This window comes from Erinaceus europaeus, chromosome 15 (assembly GCF_950295315.1).
Source record: "Erinaceus europaeus chromosome 15, mEriEur2.1, whole genome shotgun sequence".
Taxonomy (NCBI): Eukaryota; Metazoa; Chordata; class Mammalia; order Eulipotyphla; family Erinaceidae; genus Erinaceus; species Erinaceus europaeus.
This window is the reverse complement of record NC_080176.1, coordinates 61,118,349-61,137,355: the sequence shown is the minus strand read 5'-3', so window position 1 is coordinate 61,137,355 and position 19,007 is coordinate 61,118,349. Positions and strand designations below refer to the sequence as shown.

The 19,007-nt window shown below is 45.8% G+C and overlaps 1 protein-coding gene across 4 annotated transcripts in view; it reads left to right on the top strand.

Annotated features, from left to right (window-relative positions):
• Nucleotides 1-19,007, top strand: part of EPG5 (ectopic P-granules 5 autophagy tethering factor) — a 120,712-nt gene that overhangs the window by 44,954 nt on the left and 56,751 nt on the right. For all 4 annotated transcript variants that reach the window (XM_060173813.1, XM_060173812.1, XM_016185117.2 and 1 more), the window contains exons 17-26: nt 633-773; nt 1,974-2,118; nt 2,343-2,540; nt 2,919-3,029; nt 4,132-4,254; nt 5,440-5,606; nt 7,041-7,262; nt 9,174-9,297; nt 14,199-14,343; nt 17,075-17,246. In XM_060173813.1, the coding sequence (XP_060029796.1) occupies nt 633-773; nt 1,974-2,118; nt 2,343-2,540; nt 2,919-3,029; nt 4,132-4,254; nt 5,440-5,606; nt 7,041-7,262; nt 9,174-9,297; nt 14,199-14,343; nt 17,075-17,246 (1,548 nt within the window). The remainder of the gene's footprint in view (nt 1-632; nt 774-1,973; nt 2,119-2,342; nt 2,541-2,918; nt 3,030-4,131; nt 4,255-5,439; nt 5,607-7,040; nt 7,263-9,173; nt 9,298-14,198; nt 14,344-17,074; nt 17,247-19,007) is intronic.

Below are 19,007 nucleotides of genomic sequence, written 5' to 3'. Positions count from 1 at the left end.
TTTATTTATCATGAGAAAGATAGGAGGAAGAGAAGGAACCAGACATCACTCTGGTACATGTGCTGCCAGGGATCGATTGAACTTGGGACCTCATGGTTAAGAATCCAATGCTTTATCCACTGCACCACCTCCCGGACCACGTGCGCTCACTTTTTAATCTTCTTTTCGTATAACAACTCGAGGGACTAATCAGACCGTGTGAGCCCCGTGACTCTTAGAAGCAGCACTGTTTGAAAACAAAACGGGGTGGGTAATAGCACTTGGGAAAGCAGTCAGACTTTGGTGTCAGTCTGGGCAGTTGCCTCTCTGGAACATTGACACCCTATGTGTCCAGAGAAACCTGCTGTCCTGGGAGCTGCCTACTGGGCTGTGTGCCTTGGAGTTTGCCAGGCCTGGGCTAGAACTGTTCAGACCTGGTGCTCTCTCTTAGAACTTGGGTACAGTGTTTCACACTTCTTTCTTTAGAAATTGGAACTAAGTCCATTTGTGTTTTCAGATTTTTCATACTAACTTCTGGGGTGGATATTGGTTATCCAAACATGTGTCTGAGACCTGAGGTAGCCTGGGTGGCATCTGGGCTCACTGCTCAGGCAGGAAGCTACCTGTGTCTCACTGCTCCTTTTTGTCTGTAGCATTGAGAAGTTCTGTGCAGAAGGTCTACCATTGCTGGGCATTCTGGTCCAGTCACGACACTTGAGAACAGTGGTCCATGTCCTGGATAAGATTCTGCCTGTATTCTACCCCTGCCAGTATTACCTTCTGAAAAACGAGCAGTAAGTACAGGGCAGCCCGGCCGCTGCATGCATGGGACTCTGTTTTCTCGTTTCTCTAGTTAAACATAAGGAATTATGTTACAGTAATGTTTTGTTTTTAATTAAAAAAATTTTTTTTTCGGGGTTGGGCAGTGACGCACCCAGTTAAACACACATATTACCAAGCACAAGGACCCAGGTTTGAGCCCCCACTCCTCACCTGCATGGGTGATACTTCACAAGTGGTGAAGCAGGTCTGCAGGTATCTGACTTTCTCTCCCTCTCTCTGTCTCCCCTCCCTTCTCAATTTTTCTCTGTCTTATCCAATAATAGTTAAAAAAAAAAAAGTAGAAAGAAAAAATGGAAAAATTGTCCGCCAGGAGTGGGGAATTCGTAGTGCCTATACCAAGCCCCAGTGATGGGTGGTTTCTGACTTCTCTGTGCTGGCAAAGATCTTGGGAGCTGAGGCACATTCGAGACTGACTGTGGTGGTATCTCTGTTGGTGCCACATGTGCTGCCTGATATGATTGCAGAGATTTTGTAGAAATCCCTGATTTTTCCTGTGGTAGCAGGGAATGTGGAGGGGATGGGAGTACTCTTTTTTTTTTTTTTTAATTTATTTTATTTTTGAGAGAGATGCAGAGATAGAGAGAGAGAGAGAGAGAGAGAGAAACACAGAGAGAAACACCAGAGCACTGCTCAGCTCTGACTTATGGTGGTGCAGGGGATTGAACCTGGGACTTAGGAACCTCAGGCATTAGAGTCTGTTTGCATAACCATTATGCTGTCTCCTCCACGGGAGTACTCTTAAAATATTAATTTATTTATTTTTGGATAGGGATGGACAGAAATGGGAGGGGGAGAGAGAGAGAGAAAAAGACACCTGCAGCCCAGCTTCACTCCTCATGAAGTCTCCTGCTTTCAGGTGGGGACTGGGAGCTTGAACCCAGGTCCTCATGCACTGTGCTGGTGAGCCACTGTCCTGCCCCTTCTTGTGCTGTCTTGGATCTATTCAGGATTCTTCTGCAAGCTGGGAGAATCCCTTTAAACTCACGTTACGTTAAAAAATGTTATCCTCCCAAACCCCGGAGGTTTTATGAGAACCTCAAAACAGATTTGCTCTAAATCAGGGCCAGGTTTTCACTTGCTCCCAAGTCATCAGGCAAAGGAAGTTCTGTTGTTGTCTGACTGGAAGGTAACATGCACCCTCTGCTGGGCAGGTTTCTGTCGCACCTCCTCTTGTTCCTGCACTTGGACAGTGGTGTCCCACAGGGTGTCACACAGCAGGTCACTCATAAGGTGGCACAGCACCTGACTGGAGCCAGCCACGGTGACAACGTGAAGCTTCTCGGCAGCATGATCCAGGTCAGAGGCTGAGTCTACCCTCAAGCAGCCCTGTTCCCCTTCCCAGTCAACACCCCTGGAGCTGGCGCATCTGTGGGGGTCACTTCAAATCACTTGGTGCTGTGGGTGGGTCAAGACAGGTAGTGGGTCTAGGCTTTGGAGTGGACACTAATGTTACCTTGTTGGTGCTTGAAGGATGGGAGGCATGTTGCTGTCTCTCACTCCCCTGACCTCTCTTTCCATAGGCTCATCTGTCTGTGAGCACTCGGCCCAATGCTGTGGGCCCCGAGGCTGTACTGGAGTTCTGGGTGCAGGCCCTGATAAGCCAGCAGCTATGGTACCGGGAGCAGCCCATCCTGTACCTCATGGACCTCCTGTGCAGAGCAGCCTTCCAGCTGATGCAAGAGGACTGTGTGCAGAAGCTGCTATACCAGCAGCACAAGGCAAGCCTGTCAGAGACCAGTCTGTGACTAACCTCTTCAGCCTACTACCAAGATTCCCCAAATGCATAGGTTGTCAGGACAGCTTTGGGGCCAATGCCCTTTTATAGCCTGGCCTTGACGATGTTCTGGTAATGACCGTAGTCTGCTAACACACCCTTGTAAGTTAGGGGCCAGCCCGGGGAGAGCCGTGCTTGCTGCACTTGACTAGAACGCTCTCAACCTGGGCTGAGAGTCCCTACTGGTGGGCTGAGTATGAAAATCAGGGTCTTGCCAGCATCTCCACATGCAGTCAGACAGAGTGCTGGTGTTGTTGGAAAGGTCATCCATAAGAACTTCCTAAAGTCTCCACTGTCTGTCCCACATCTTTCCCTGATACAGAATGCTCTGGGGTATCACTGTGACCGGAGTCTTCTCTCATCACTGGTGAGCTGGATCGTGGCAGGCAACATCACTCCTTCCTTTGTGGAGGGCTTGGCCACACCCACTCAGGTAGGACACCGGCTGAGGACCATTCAGAATGAATCTTTGTGAACAGTCGTGTTGCTGTCATCCGCCGGCATTCACTTACCAGGTGCCGTGTTGGAGTCCTTGTTCTGTTCATGCCTCACGGTTGCTGTCAGCTGGAGTTGTTAGCTGCTGTTCCCATTGCTCAGAGCAGTTAACTGAGGGGCAGAGGCATCGAGTGGCTGACTGGGAACCAGGTGGCGTGTGGCTAAGAGCTGATCCTGGGGACGGCCTGCCCAGACTGCAGTCCCTGTCTGGTACCTGCGGTTGTTAAGCTATGGGCAGCTTGCTCACCTCTGTTTTCTGTTTCCTCACCTGTCTCCAAAGCAAGTACTGACTGCATCTGCTGGAAAGCACTAGAACGATGCTGAAGGCCCCATGGGTGCTCATGAGTGTTGGCTATTGTGTTGTCTCCATCAGCACCAACACCTGTCAGACTGTGTCAGTTCAGGTCGCTGTGGGCACTTAAACCTGGAGTTGCTTCCTCTGTCCTCTTATCACGGTTTAGCCTCTTGCTTAAACCCCCTGTGCTGCAGCGGAGGGAAACCCCTTGCCAGTCCCTGGATCCATCTGGCATTCCTACTGCTCTGCCTTCACCCAGTTAATTCTGCTCTCCACTCAGATCAGCACTGTCTAAATTACTGTTCTGCAAGTGTTAGGAAAAGCCTACCTAACCTTTGCCTACTCTTTCCCTCTTTCTCTGGCTTCCCTGAGCACTTGGCCCCTTCATGACTGCCCTCTCTCACTCCATATCATGTGCATTGTGTATTGTCCTGCCTTCTCTGGTAGGATGGAAGCATCTACAGGACAGAGTTTAGGTCGGTTCTCTGTCCTGTATCCTGTGCATATTGTTGAGTGAGCAGACTTGGTCTTTTATCAAAGTAGCCTTTCAGAGGAATTCCATATTTATTAGCCACTGTATTTACCTATATTTGTTTTTACAGCAAGAATAGAGAAAGGTTTGGAAGCTGTGTTAGTTTTAGCAGCTGTAGAAATGCTGTTAGTCTGTGCAATGTCAGGATGTGCTGATGCATTTTGCTTGTTTGAATGACCGTCTCAGCCCCTGTCTTCACTTGCTGTTGTGCAGGTCTGGTTTGCGTGGACAGTGCTGAGCATGGAAGCCATCTTTGAAGAAGACTCCCAGCTCCGGAGGGTCATTGAAGGGGAGCTGGTCATGAACTCTGCCTTCACCCCTGACCAAGCTCTGAAGGTTCATATGGCAGTTCTGCATTTGAGGGGTAGATGCTGCTGGATCCGTCTGGAGCTTTTGAATGTCTGTGTTTCCTTTTGTTGGCGGTGTGTCAAAAGCCTGACCAGTGCTGGCATTGTGGCACTCGTGTGTGCTTCCTTCCCAAGGTCCCCGGAACATGGAGCCTGACACTTTGAGACTATGCTCCTTGCAGACAAGGCATGGCTGCTGCTTCATGCAGTGTACAGCTGCCCTACCTGCATGTGAGTCCTACAGAGAGCTAGACAGTACTCAGCTTCAGAGATTCTGAAATGAGTGGACTAGGAATTCCTTTCTTCCTTTTCTTTCTTCTTCATTTATCTGTTTGTCTTTTTCAGGGTATGGAGGGGGATTGAACCCAGCAGCTCAGACATGGGAGAAGCATGTGTTCTGCCTCTGAGTTGCATCTCCAGACCTCAGGGATTTGATTCTAGAAATTCTCTAGCTGATGCTTATCCTTACTAGCATGAGGAAATCTGGGAGGAAGCTTTAGAATTAAAGACCTTCTACTTTAGGGTCCCCAAGTTTACTGAATTTTATTTTTGGGTTTCAGAGGCTGTTGAGGACTTTACCATTTTCGAAAGTCTTATTATTATTTTTTTATTTTCTAAGGGATTGATTGGGTTTTCGGAAAAGTCACGACAGATATTTTTGCAGAGAAAACCAAAAATACTTCTTGACTTTTCTGATAACCCAGTACTACTACAAAGTGTACTTTGGCTTTTCATATCACTTCACCCTTTTCTCTGGCATCTTAGATGCAAAGATTGTCAAAGACGTGTAAAGAAAATGCAAAGAGATCAGATTAAGTGACTTTTTTTTTCCTTTTATTTTACTGAATTATGGTGGTGCAGGGGATTGAACCTGGGACTTCGAAGCCTCAGGCATGAGAGTCTTTTTGCTGAGCCATTATGCTGTCTCTCCTGCCCAGACAAGGTGACTCTTCATATCTGTTCCAATTCTGGAGTCTCTGAGATGCTCTGACAGAATGAGAAGGCCACCCATGGGGCTTGCCACCAAGGAGGATAAAGAGTGACGAGGAGGTGTCTGGAGGTGTCTGCCTCATCTGACAGTTTTTGTCTCCTTACAGAATTGAATAGACTGTTTAGCGAGCACAGGCTGTTGGCATGTGTTCACTGTGCTCACTCACATCTTCCTCTCTCGCAGAAAGCCCAGGCGCAGCTGAAGCTGCCCATCGTGCCCTCCCTGCAGAGGCTGCTCATCTACCGCTGGGCCCACCAGGCCCTTGTCACGCCGGCTGACCACCCTCTTCTGCCCCTCATTTGGCAAAGGTTTTTCCTTTTATACCTTCACCGCCCAGGACCGCAGTATGGGTATGTCCTTACTGTTGTAGGAAGTTTCTTTTTTAGATTTTTTATTGTCTGTATTTATTTATTGGATAGAGACAGAGAGAAATTGAGAGAGGAGGGGGAGATAGAAAGAGAGACAGAGAGAAACCTGCAGACCTGCTTCACTACTTGCAAAGCTTTTCCCCCTGCAGTGGGGATGGGGGCTTGAACCCAGGTCCTTATGCACTGTAACATATGGGCTCAGCCAGGTGCACCACCACCTGTCCCCTGGTTTCTTTCAGCCTGTTCCTGCCTTTGCTCTGCACTGCTGCTCTATGTCCTGACACTGTGAGGGCTGAGTCTGAGTTGTTCTCCGAGCTCCCCTCCCTCCTGTTTTATGTTTATGAGATAAGGCTGTTTTGAGTCAGGGCATGTATGACAGCTCTCTCCATAATTTCTTTTGTTCACGGTGGTGAAGACAGTACCACAAGGTCACTGGAAAACTGAGACTGTTGGGTTGTGGTGTGCAGTGCCGTGTGGACAACTGCCGGCCTGCTGTCCCGCAGCCTTGTGCTTCCCTTGAGATGCTCAGCTTTTCCCCTGACTACAAGGGCTGTGCAGGGCTCTACCAGCTGGGACTGCCCTCGGGGAACACCATGGCTCCCTGCTCCCAGCTCTGCTCCCTGAATTCACTCCTGTTAAGTACAGATGTTGTCCTGCAGATGGCAAGGCCTTAAGATCAGAGACTGTTGTATATTCTGACTATGAGGTGGTGATGATATCTTCAATCTGCATAGCATTTCAGTCTCATTATAAAAAAATGTATTTTAATGCTGTGTCAGAGATAAAACCCAGGGTCTCACACATGCGTGTTGCCACTGAGAACCCCCCTGCTTCAGCTCTTTGTCGGTTTTTAGAATAAGAGAAACAGTGAGAGAACTAAATTGGGGCAGGGGTAGCAGAAAGCAAAGTGCTTTTTCCATGCTGCTCCCATGTGGAGCTGGGTGCTGGGTGCCTAGCCTATAGCTTGGCGTATGCGGGGCAGACACTATATACTGTTGAGCCTCCTTCCTGGGATTAATTCATACCTGCATCACTCCATTACTTATCAGGTGTCATTTTTAGTCAGATAGAAGCAGAGTAAGGGACTGGGGACAGACACAATACCAGAGGGCTTCCCCACCGCCATACCTTGATACTTCCACGTGGTGCTGGAGCTTAGTCCTGATCTGTGGGTTTATCCACATATGTGCCCTGCTCCTCTAAGCTGTCTCTCTGCCTCTTCTTATTTATTATTTTTAAAACTGCCTCCACACACACCATGTTGTTAGACCCTCCTAGTAGCCACTGGAGTATCAATAGTAGACAGTCATCCACTGAGTTGTATACAGAACTGTAATAAACTGATTAGTCAGTCAGTTGAAATCCCATGTGCTTCAAGCATGTTGATCTTTGGCCATCTGGGCTTGTGTTTTGAAGGTTGCCTGTAGATGGCTGCATCGGGAGAAGGTTTTTCCAAAGCCCTGCACATGTCAACTTGTTGAAGGAGATGAAGAGGCGTCTGACAGAGGTGGCTGACTTTCACCACGCTGCAAGCAAAGCCCTCCGGGTCCCAGCAGAGGGCAGCGAAGGGCTGCCAGCAAGCCAGGCTGGCACCGCACCTCACTTGATGTCACCTGCACTGCACACGGAGCTTGTGAGGTGACACATGGCTACAGCTGTCTTAGAGCCATGTCTGTGTTGCTCATTGCAGGTGGTGGTACTCTGGTCAAGTACATGATGGGGAGTGCAGTGGGCCTTGGGCTTGTACCTTGGGGTACTTTTATGCCCCTCTTGATAAGTAAACCAGCAGCTTAGAGGTTGCTCTGTCAAGTGCCTGGAGTCTGAGTACAGAGGGAAAGATCTTAAGGCAGAGGACTGATGCTGTCGTCTGCCTCTTCATTTAAAGCACATACAAATCAAAGACAGCTGATCCCAGCAGTTAAATGGCAAGAAAAGTCCACAAGGGTTGTTCTTAGTGAATAGATCCTTAGCCCAGGCAGTGGCAAACGTCTGAAGCACACACCTTCCCACACAAGGCCCTGGATTTAGTCCCTGGCATTACAGAGAAGCACCATGCACAGTACCAGGGGAACTGCGTAGATACTGGAGGAGTGATCTCCCTCCCCCACCCCCAGACATGCATACTAGGAATTGGATTGGGAAGGTGGCTTAGCAGCCTCATCCATTGAAAAACAAAGGAGAAAGAAGTGACCAAGATGAGGTTCTTCAAGAGGAGCTTAGGGAATTCTAGGATCGACCTGGTTTGGCTGAGGCTCTAGTAATTTCCCAAAACTTCTCGTGAAATCAGGTGTAGTATCCATACCCCTTCCTGCCCCAGACACTTAGAACTCTCCCTTTCACACTGTTAGCGAGAAATATAAACCAGATATGTACTCTCAAACACATGCTTAGAACTCTCCTTTTCACAGTGATTGCCAGAGCCCTCACTTTGGTATAAACCAGGTAGTAACTTACACAAGACAACAAAAACACCTCTTCATGGCCCCCCAGACTCACTGTCTGGGTGAGGAAACCCAGTAGCTTTGGTTTAGCACCAAGGCTTGGGGCTTATTGGATCTCAAGGCCCTTGGGGCTCATTTTGCTTGTTTGAAAGAAAACTGGATTTTAGCCAGTGGAAAGGATTTATTCTTGAAGATTTAGATTAGCTAAGAGAGTCTTTCATGTTCCTTCTATACCTCTTACACCCCTGTGCTTTGGTGTCTTGGGAGAGAGGCTTAATAACCTTACTAGTAGCTGGAGGAGAGCTCAGCACCAGCCTTTCTCCTTGATGAGCCTCAGAGCCCTGGTCTCTGCTCTCCCTATGTGGCATGTTGTGGAGTAAAGGAGGTAATTTTCCACTTGACTGGGCAAAGCCTGGCCTCACACCCAGTCCTGTGAGTGCCGTAGATGACAGCTGCACCTGTGGCTTCAAGCTGCTGCTAAAATTCCAGTGAGTTGAGCTAAGAGGGCTGTGTTCCTTGACTAAGCAGAACAAAGGAAACTTCACTAAACTTAAAAAAACTCTTTACTGGCAGTTTGAGATTTGTTTTCTCTTTCTGGCCTGACTTTGTTCTATTCTTTTGTGGTGTGGGGGACAGGGAACACACGTGACATGAGTTCTTTTATGACTTCTGAGGCAGGAGACCATTATTGAACCTAAAGCAGGCATATTGTTTGCTGTGTAAGTTCAAGTGGCTTTTAGTATTTTTTTCTGAATTATAGAAAGTATCTTCATATGAAAATTGCATTAGCCTTTGTGAGCACTAAGGCTCACTGGGTGACCTAGCAAAGAAAAGCTTCAAGTTCATAGCCTTGATCCATGTTAAAATCACCTGTTTCAGCTGTTGTGTTAAATCCAGTGTGGAGTTGACTGAGCCCTTCCCTCACGCCATGTTTGGTGACTCTGGTGTGTGCTGAGCTGCCAACTGCTCTGGGGTGCTGTATTGCCTGGGGACAGTGGCTACAAATGCTTCCTTTGCACAGTGGTGCCAGTGTTCCCTCAAACATGAGGGACTTTACTGGCCTGTACATCCTCTCAGATGTTATACGACTACTTTCTTTTCCTTCTAGGCTCTTCAATGTATACATACTATGGCTAGAAGATGAGAGTTTTCAGAAAGGAGATACCTATATCCCTTCTCTTCCAAAGCACTATGATGTGCACAGGCTTGCAAAAGTGATGCAGAATCAGCAGGTGACGTGATGACAATGTCTTTTTCAGCATGTGTGACTGTCACTGTGTTGGTCACTTCTGAACAGCATGATAGATGCTAACTGATCTGGGGATGTAAGTCATTTAAACGGTCATTGAGTTGTGAGTCTGGAAAGCATGCAGGTAGTTGTATCATGTTTTAGCTTATGTGTTGAACAGCTGTTCAGCTCAGGTACTGTGGTTTTGGAGCACCAAATGTGACCCTCCTGTGTGCAAGTCCTATGTGCTGCCTCTGCTCTGTCTCTAGCTCTCTTAAGCCTTCATCTTCACTTCTGTGGACAGCATGTTAGCACACTTATCAGGAACTGTCTAGCGCCTAAAAGTTAATTGCGCTAGTGAGATGAAGAGCTCCCTTTTGTCTGACTTTGAAGATGCATTGTAGGTATTGTGATTTTGATTGTCCATGTGTGGATACTCAGTTCTAGTTGTCTGCTAGACATACTCTAATCTTTTCCCTCTCAGGAACCCAAAGATGTCTGTGGGCTTTTCAAAGGCCAAAACTTCTGAGTTTCTCTGTGTCTGTGTCTCTGTGTGCACATGTGAGTGCATATGTGTCTCTGCATGTGTGCATGTGCCTGTGTGTGTATGTCTTTGTGTGTGCATGTAACACACATCTCTTATTCCAGAACCTCTTCACTGGGGGCTGAGCTTTAATGGACATTGACTCCAACACTGGGATGAGATTTAAGAACCTCTTAAGACTTCAGAGTCTTTAATTTGAATATAAAAATTTCTATTTTATATGTATTATTTTATTGCCAGTTGATGTCTGATTTTTCTTTCGATTTCTTTTTGTCTCGCCTTCTTTCTTCTTTCCCATCCATCGTTCACCCATTACTGCTGGCTGAATGTCTGTAAAGTGTCAGGTACACAATGGCAGAGATACAGAAAGGAACCTGAAACAGCCCCTATATTCAAGGAATTTCTTGCCACATAGCAGATCAAGACTGGGAGTAGAGTACACAGTGTGCGCGGGATTCAGACATAGGCTAGGGGATCACCTTTGATCTGGAGGACACATGGGAATTGAATGGGTTGGAAGGAAAGCCTAGCAGTGGAGAGAGTATGAGAGAGAGGATGTTTCTTCTCTCTCTCTTTTTAAGTGGGGAATGTGATAATTTTATTTTTTTTTTAATTTCTTTATTGGGGGATTCATGTTTTACAGTAGACAGTAAATACAATAGTTTGCACATGCATAACATTTTTCAGTTTTCCACATAACAGTACAACCCCTACTAGGTCCTCTGTCATCCTTTTCCGGGATCTGTATTCTCTCCACCCACCCACCCCAGAGTCTTTTACTTTTTTTGCAATACACCAACTCTGGTTCAGGTTCTACTTGTGTTTTTTCTTCTGATCTTGTTTTTGAGAGAGGATGTTTCTAGCAGCTAGACCAGTCCAGTATGTGCAGAGACGGGCAGTGCACAAGTATGGTGAATTCAGGGTGGACATAACCACTCAAGGTCACACACAACCAGAGGAGAAAACTGGATCTCAGAGGACATTTCAGAATAATCTGGATTTTGTTCTGAAGTATATTTAGAGAGTTACTCAAATAGCAAGAGTGTTTAAATAAGTGAATGAGTTAAAAACATATTGACGGCACAATAGGATTTTTATTTTATGTTTAAATTTTATTTATTTTATGATGGTGTGTGTATGAGAGAGGGAACTTGACACTAGAACACTGTTCTGGTATATGCAGTACTGGGGGATTGAACGTGGGGCCTTACACATGTAAGTCCTGTACTCTATAGGCTGAGCCATTTCTCTAGCAGCTCAGTAGGTTTTTTTGAGTAGACATACAGTAAGACTGAGCCAGTAACTGGGTAGATCAAGGTGTGCAAGGATTCCCACACTCATAGTCAGGGCAGCGGGAGATGCTATTTACACTGACGGGGAGGGCTTTGTGGTGACACGCTACCATATGCGGAGACCCAGGTTCAGGCTTCTCGAGTGGTGAAGCCAGGCTGCAGGTGTCTCACTTTGTCTCTCCCCCTCCACCTCCCACTTCCTTCTCAATTTCTCTCTGTTCTATAAAATGAAAGGAAAAAAAAAAAGTTAACAAAAGGCTTCCAGGAGCAGTGGACTTATCATTTCTGGCATCAAACCCTAATGATAACCCTGGTGGAAATAAGAAAAAGAAAAAGTGATGGTGGACACTGGATGAGGAAATACCTGGAGAGGGATTCCAAGGCACTGTGAGGAGGGGTCACAGGCAGGTCTGGAGCTCAGGAGTCGGGCTGTGTAGAGACTGGGTGAGATGGTAGTAGGATATTTATATTAAGAGAACTGACAGTGAATGCCTGAGAAAATAGCCACACTAAAGAAATAGGACAAAGAAACAAGGCTGGACATGTAGGTCCAGAGACACATGGAAAACAAAAGGTCCCAGTGTGCTAAATCCTTGCTCATTTCCCCTTGTCACACACCCAAGGCCTCACTGAAGAACTTGTGTGTGGTAGGTATTTGATCAGAGCTTTGAAAGGACCAGTCATGCCTTTCCGCTCTGACACCTGTCCTGGCTCCCCAGCAACACAGTAAATCATGTCTTCCCTCTTGTATGTTTCCGCTTGTCATTTAATTTTAATAGCTTCAGCTTTTGATCAGCATTTGAGTTCAGAGTGGCTCCTTTATGTGGTTTCTGGATCACCTCTGCTGGCCCACCATCATTTCTCGGTGGTCTTCTCTCATCTTTCACCCCGAGGCAGAGAGAACACCCAGAGGAGGGGTCTGCAGCGCAGCGCCCAGGACTTGGGCTGGTGACAGGCCCGGTCTGACCCTGTGTCAGGGTTTGGGAAGTAGTGATTCTAGCCTTAGTGGTCTTAGAAAGGTGAATTCAGAGTGGACACAACCACTCGAGGTCATACACAGCCAGAGGAGAAAACTGGATCGCAAAGGACCTTTCAGAATAATCTGGATTTTGTTCTGAAGTGTATTTAGAGAGTTACTCAGATGCTCAGTGAAAAACTGGAACACATCGAATCAGAAGAGAAAGAACATTGTGGGCCAGACAGCCTTGCTCATGTCCAGTGAGCTGCTGTGCCTTCTGCTTGAAGTAGTTTCCGTGTTTGCTAGTATTTGACACTTACTTTTCACTGTTCTTGTATTTAGTCATCACCAAAGTGCAACACATAGTTCAGAGTATTCCAGACAGCTCACTGGAAAACATGAAAAGGATTCTAGAACTCCTGATTTTATTTTTGTTTTTACTTCATCTATTTTATAATGAGAAATTATTTTGCCCAGGAAAGTAGAATTGTGAAATGAACATGATCATCTCCTTGTCTGCATTATGTCTGCCGTATGTCAGTTTCATCTAGTCCAACTTTCTCCATACTGTAGTCTTTTGCTTTTTGCTTTGTTTTTACCAGAATGCTGCTCAGCGTGGCTTGTGGTGATGTGTGGAATTGCACTTGGGACTTTGGAGCCTTAGGCATGAGAGTCTCTTTGTGTATCCATTATGCTGTCTCCCTGGCCCTCCATTATGTTTCCTATAGAGTTTCTTGAGTCTTGATTCTGCCGATTCTGTATCTCTATGGTGTACTTGAGTTAATTATTTTCAAGAACATATGTCTGTATATGTATCGTTCAGCGCTGGACAGCAGACTTGAGGTCTGACACAGGCATTTTGACCCCAGCTCTCCCTCAGCCCCCATTTTTTAAAATGAAAATAAGAGGTGTATAGAGCACGTGCAGAGTACCAGTCCACCTCTCACAGAGTTCCTCTCCTTTTGCAGCCAAATGTTCTGCCACTAAGCTACACCCCTCACTCACTTTGTATCTGCTCTTCATGTGGTTCTGGGGACTGAACTCAGGGCTTTTTTATGCAAAGCAGGTGCTACTTTGTTTTTAAACATTTCATTTATTTCTTAGATAGAGACAAAGAGAAGTTGAAAGGGGAGGGAGAGGTAGGGAGAGGGACAGAGAGACACCTACAGCCCTGCTTCACCACCTGTGAAGCTTTCCCTCTGCCGGTGGGGACTGGGGGCTTGAACCTGGGTCCTTGCACACTATATATAACATGTGCACTCAGTCAGGTGCACCACCACCCAGCCCCTCAAAGCAGTTACTTTTACTACTAAGCCATATTTTCAGCCTCTGTGGCATATTTGATTATACTTTTCTGTTCTTTGTATTTTCTGTAAATTGCTATGGAGTCTAGAACTTGGTCTCAACCATATTATTTTCAATATAGATATTTTTAAGCTCTTGAAATTTGTTTTACTTTTATCTTCTAACTAGTTCAGCAGTATTATTATAATTGATAAATATGTAATTATGATTATGAATACACAATATTATAAACATACATTTACTAGGGCTGTTAATTATTTTTTCTGGCTATGGCACAAACAGAAGTTTTATGAGATTAAGAATATTGTGGTGTTGTTTGTATTATTACAACTTTTCATTTTACCAGAGCACTGCTCAGCTCTGTCTCATAGGGGTCCTGGGGCTGAACCAGGGATCATTGGTGCCTTAGCCATGAAAGTCTTTTTGCATAACCATATGCTATCTCCCCAGCCCTTGTGGTGTCCACCATTACTTCTTTATTACTTATTTATCTTTGTCACCAGGGCTTGACTGCTCGGAGCCAGTGTAGCCAGTGTTTTCAGGCAGAGGTCCAGGGAGAGAGGGCAGGACACCACAGTACTGACACTTCCCCAGGTGTGATTGGAGGCGGCCTAGAGTCTTGATCACGTACATGATGGCAGCAGGGCCCTGGAAATGCCTGTTTCTGATCTAGTTTATTTGAATCCTGGAGGATCTGGAGTGGCTCACTTCATGTTGAATCTCACTGACCCACTTCGTAATAAATATGTACTTTATATGTGAAAATCTGACTTTGAGAGTCAGGACCCTGTGGTTTTTTTCCCTAGGATCTGTGGATGGAGTATGTGAACATGGAGCGTGTACACTATGAGTTTCAAGAAGCTGCTGGTTTGTGGACACAGACCAAGATGGAGTCCCACTCCACGCCCTGCAGCATGTCAGCACAGCTGAGTTTCACTGACCCTTTGTTGGGTGAGTAACAGGCACCTCTGAATGAATGTATGAGTGAGTGAATGCATGAATGATGAGTGTCTGATACGCCAGTCAGACACACTGAGGGTTAAGGTGTGCACTGTGTACCCCTCCAGTGAAAATTGCTGTCTCTGTGGTTCTCTGTGAGCATGCCTCCCATGTAGGGCCAGGTTAGGCTACAGAGTGAGAGAAACTGCCTGAGGAGTGAAGGCTTAGATAGGATGGAGATTTGCCTGTGCTTTTGTGAGCAAAGTCAAAGGGAGGTAGCCCAGGACTGGACCTGTGACCTCCCGGGACCCTACTTCTCCCATCTGCTCATATGGGGGCCACTTACGTCTCAGAATTACCCTGAACTGTATCTCTTCCTGCTCCTGCATATTTGTTACCTGAGGAGAAATATATTCATATGCCTGGAGGGTGTTCAGTCTTTCTTGTTCTTGTCAGTCCATTTGTAGTGTTTTCATAATGTTTTCATAAGGCCTGTTTTCTGGCTTGGCAGTTGGGATGGAGCTAAATTGGTGGTGAGAGTGGTTTGTGGGCACACCTCTGGGGAAGATGAGTGATTATATTCGTGTCAGGGACTGTACTGTAAACCCCTAAGCCTCTACTAAATGGTAAAGAACAAAGCTCTTCCCCCCTCGGCTGTTTATTCAGGGATTTAGGTAAATATGCTGGTAAAAGATGCTTTAAAAAAGATTTTGTTTTCTGTGAACTTCAGTTTGTTTTATCTCCTGTGCTGTCCCTGTGTAGGGTTTGCTGCTATCCCTAAGGCATAATGCTCCCAATTACTTTGATTTGTTCATTTATTTCTTTGTGTCTAAAAATGTTCAAAATATTCCCCTTATAAATTACTGGCTGTAGCATTCCTAGATCCCCAGAATAACCTACCAATTCATTCCAAATGTAAATATTAAACTTTCAGATTACAAAGTGAACCTGTGTTTATTTGTTACTTTTAAAAAAAAAATTGGATAGAGATAAAAACTGAGATGGGATGGGGATATAGAAAGCAAGAGAGAGAGAGAGAGAGAGAGAGAGACCTGCGACGTTGCTTCACTTGTGAAGCTTCTTCCCCCTGAGAGGTGAGGAACAGGGCCTTGAACCTGGGTCCTTGGACTTGGTAGCATGTGTGCTCAGATAAGTATGTTACCACCTGGCCACTTAAACTTGTATTTTACTCAGTCCTCCTAATAACCATAGGCAGGTAAGGAACCTGAGGTTAGGTAACTTGCCCAGATCACATACTGGTAGTCAGCGGGGCCATGTTCTGAGACCCAACTCTCTCCACTTACCATCTCTCCTCTAGTGCTGGTTGCAGTTCTAACTAAAGTCAGAGCTAGCTTTTGAAAGAACAGGTTTCATATTTTTCTTAGAGGAGAGCATTGTCGATTATGAATATATCAAAGGGTTGAACTTTGGTAGTGATAGTGGGAAAAATTGCACCAGGATCTCACAGGTTATTGTAGTCCTGTGACATCAGTTTCTTCCTTAATTGTGTTTGTTGCCATGACAGTCTTGGTCAGTCTAGTCCAGAGTGGTGATTACCCTTAAGTATGCTCTGAATTTGACACCTTTCTCTTTTATCTGTGTGTGTGTGTGTGTGGGGGGGCTATGTGAGATTGGAGAAATAGCCCCCAGCATTCCTAAAGGGTCATGATTTACATGTTTCTTGAAAGAGGCTTGTTCATAGTTAGAAATGGTCTCCAGCTATGACTATCTAACTTTGTTCCATTCTGCTCAAAGAATGGTGGGTAGTTCTAGTGGAAAAGCCCCACTTGGAAGGGACAGTCCTGACATGACCTGTTTGAAATGCTCAGTCCCACCTCTGGGCTACAAACAATACAGGTTTTCTTTCGCCAAGGAAAGTCATGGCTATAAAATTTTCTTTGATTTTTCTTAGTAAGACTAGACAATTGAATTCTGGGTCAGGAATGACAGGGAAAATTCATACAAGATTCTCATGGCTGAGATTCCTTGAATTTTCCCATCCTTGTTATCTTAACCACGGTGGGAAGCCAGGCAGTGGCAGACACTCCTTTCTTGTTGCTCTGCCCCTACCTGCTGTGTGAGACAGCACAGCACAGAACAGGGAGAGGAGAGAGAGATCGGAACTCACTGGACCTCTGCTGTCAGTCCTGCTTTGTACGAGGTGTAGAATGCAGATTTTAAACCGGAATCGTCATGTGTAATTTAACACAAGGCTTGCTTGACACCTAGTTTCTGATTTGAATTCAGTAGACCACTTAGTTAATGGATCAGTGGTTGAGGGAACGAGAAGCCATTGAAATCTAACTTCCGCAGGACTCCAGGCCCATGTCCTCATTCGTCTTAACTCCACTCCTGCCAATTTTCCTGTTGGAACTTTGACCTAGTTTTAGATTTTTCACTCATTTATATTCTGTCATTTCCATCCCTCTTTCTCCTGTTCCTATGATTTATTAAAAAAATATTTTTATTTAATTCTATTAGATAGAGACAGAAATTAGGAGAGGAGGGGAGATTGAGAGGGAGACACCTGCAGCTCTGCTTCACCACTCATGAACCGTTCCCCCTGTAGGTGGGGGCCGGGGGCTTGAACCTGGGACCTTGTGCACTGTAATGTGTGCACTTAACTAGGTGTACCACCACCTGGCCCCAAATTCCAGGACTTTTTATGAGGATGACACCCATTGGATATGTTGACAAACCAGTTGTGGCGATTTTCAGTTAACGAGACTGTCTTTTCTGGTAGCTAAGGAGCGGGTCTTAAACAGCCTACGGAAGCACAGTGCTCCTCACCCTCCCCTGGCGCTGCACCCAGCAAAGCCCCCAGTGCCTGTCATTTCTTCAGCCGTGCTCCTGAGTCAGAAGGACGCCACCCAGCTGGTGCGCACGGACCTGGATCTATTGCAGCAACAGGCCAGGTGAGCTGGCCATGCCTCCATTCACCAGCCTGAATGGTTTAGCAGGGAGGGGGGGAAGGAGGAGGCCTTTCTCATTTTAGCAGGAGGGCAGTTGACCCACTCAGTGCAGCTGACTGCCTTAATTAATCAAGTTACAACAGGTCTTACGCATTTCACATTGAAGTTGTGTAGACTATAAATTTTATGTGTGTCTTACAGCGGCATTTTGAGTGCCAGTTGCATTTTCCCTCAGGACCCCTGGCACTGGAGCACTGGCCTCTAGTGGAACCCAGTAGATTTAGTCTCTTTTGTTCCCTGCTTTGTGCCCTGACTCCACATCACTTTTTGAAACTTAGCTCAGGCTCTCGATTGAAGTGCTGAAAAGCCTTTTAGTGTTTTCGGTACATGGCAGACAGACTGGTGAGCTGTTCTAAGGGTTTGAATCTGTCTTGAGATCTTATGAGTAGGAGCATCCACGGATTAAGTCTGTTTGATGAGGGGCCAGGAGGGTAGCCCACTGAATGGTGTGTTTATCTTGGGGGAGACTGGCTTCAAACCTCAGCACCACGTGGGAACTTCATTAAAAGCACCGGGAAAATTCACGGACGGTGGAACACAGCTTTGGTCTCTCCACTCTTCCCTTTCTCTCTTGTGTAAAGATGTATCTGTCTATCATCCATCTATCTTTCTTTCTTCATCTGTCTCTCTGTCTGTCTATCTACCTACCTACCTACCTATCTACCTGAGAGGGAGGGAACCACACACATCACTCTGGCACATGCAATGGTGGGGATCAAACTTGGGACCTCATGCTTGAGAGCTCAGTGCTTTAACCACTGTGTCACCTCCTGGCCTCTTGGGTTACTTCTCTCTCAAAACCAAAAATAAAATAAATTAAAAATAAAATAAAATAACCCCAAGAGGCTGCTCAGTGGTATTGGACTGGTACCATACTAAGAAGGAAAAAAAAAAAAGAAAGTTGGGAGTTGGGTGGTAGCACAGTAGGATAAGTGCAGGTGGCACAAAGCGCAAGGACCTTTGTAAGGATCTCGGTTCGAGCCCCTGGCTCCCCACCTCCAGGGGAGTCGCTTCACAAGCAGTGAAGCGGTCTGCAGGTGTCTTATCTTTCTTTCCCTCTCTGTCTTCCTGTCCTCTCTTCATTTCGCTCTGTCCTATCCAACAATAACGACATCAGTAATAACAACAATAACTATAACAATAAAAAACAAGGGCAATAAAAGGGAATAAATAAATAAATATTAAAAAAAGAAAAGAAAGTTGTCTTTTTTTTTTTTTTAATAAAGCTTATGTTAATCAATTTCTTATTGACCTTTTTCCCTTTGCTGTGCTTGGCTCTCTCTCTTTCTCTCTCTCTCTCATATTCTCACATTGACACACTCATACTCTTACATTCATTCACACACATATATACACATACATTCACACCTGCATGTCAACATAGAGGCATATGCAGTCAGAGCAATATTGACACCCCTGTGAACAAGTAACTCCCCTGGTCTTTGGTATTTTAGTTCAGGTGCTTAGATGGCTGTTGACTTACAGTTGGGCTATGTTCTGATAAATCTGCTGTAAGTTGTCAGTAGTCCCAACTGAAGATAATTAGGGCCAACACAATGTGCTGCTTTGCCATGTGCACGAGCCAGCTCCAGACTGACCCCCACTGAACTGAAGGAAGCCTGGATGTGTGCTCTCTCTCTCTACCCTTCTGTTTTGCTCTTTCTCTCTAAACAAGAGTCCACAATGGTAGAAAGTAGAGATGAG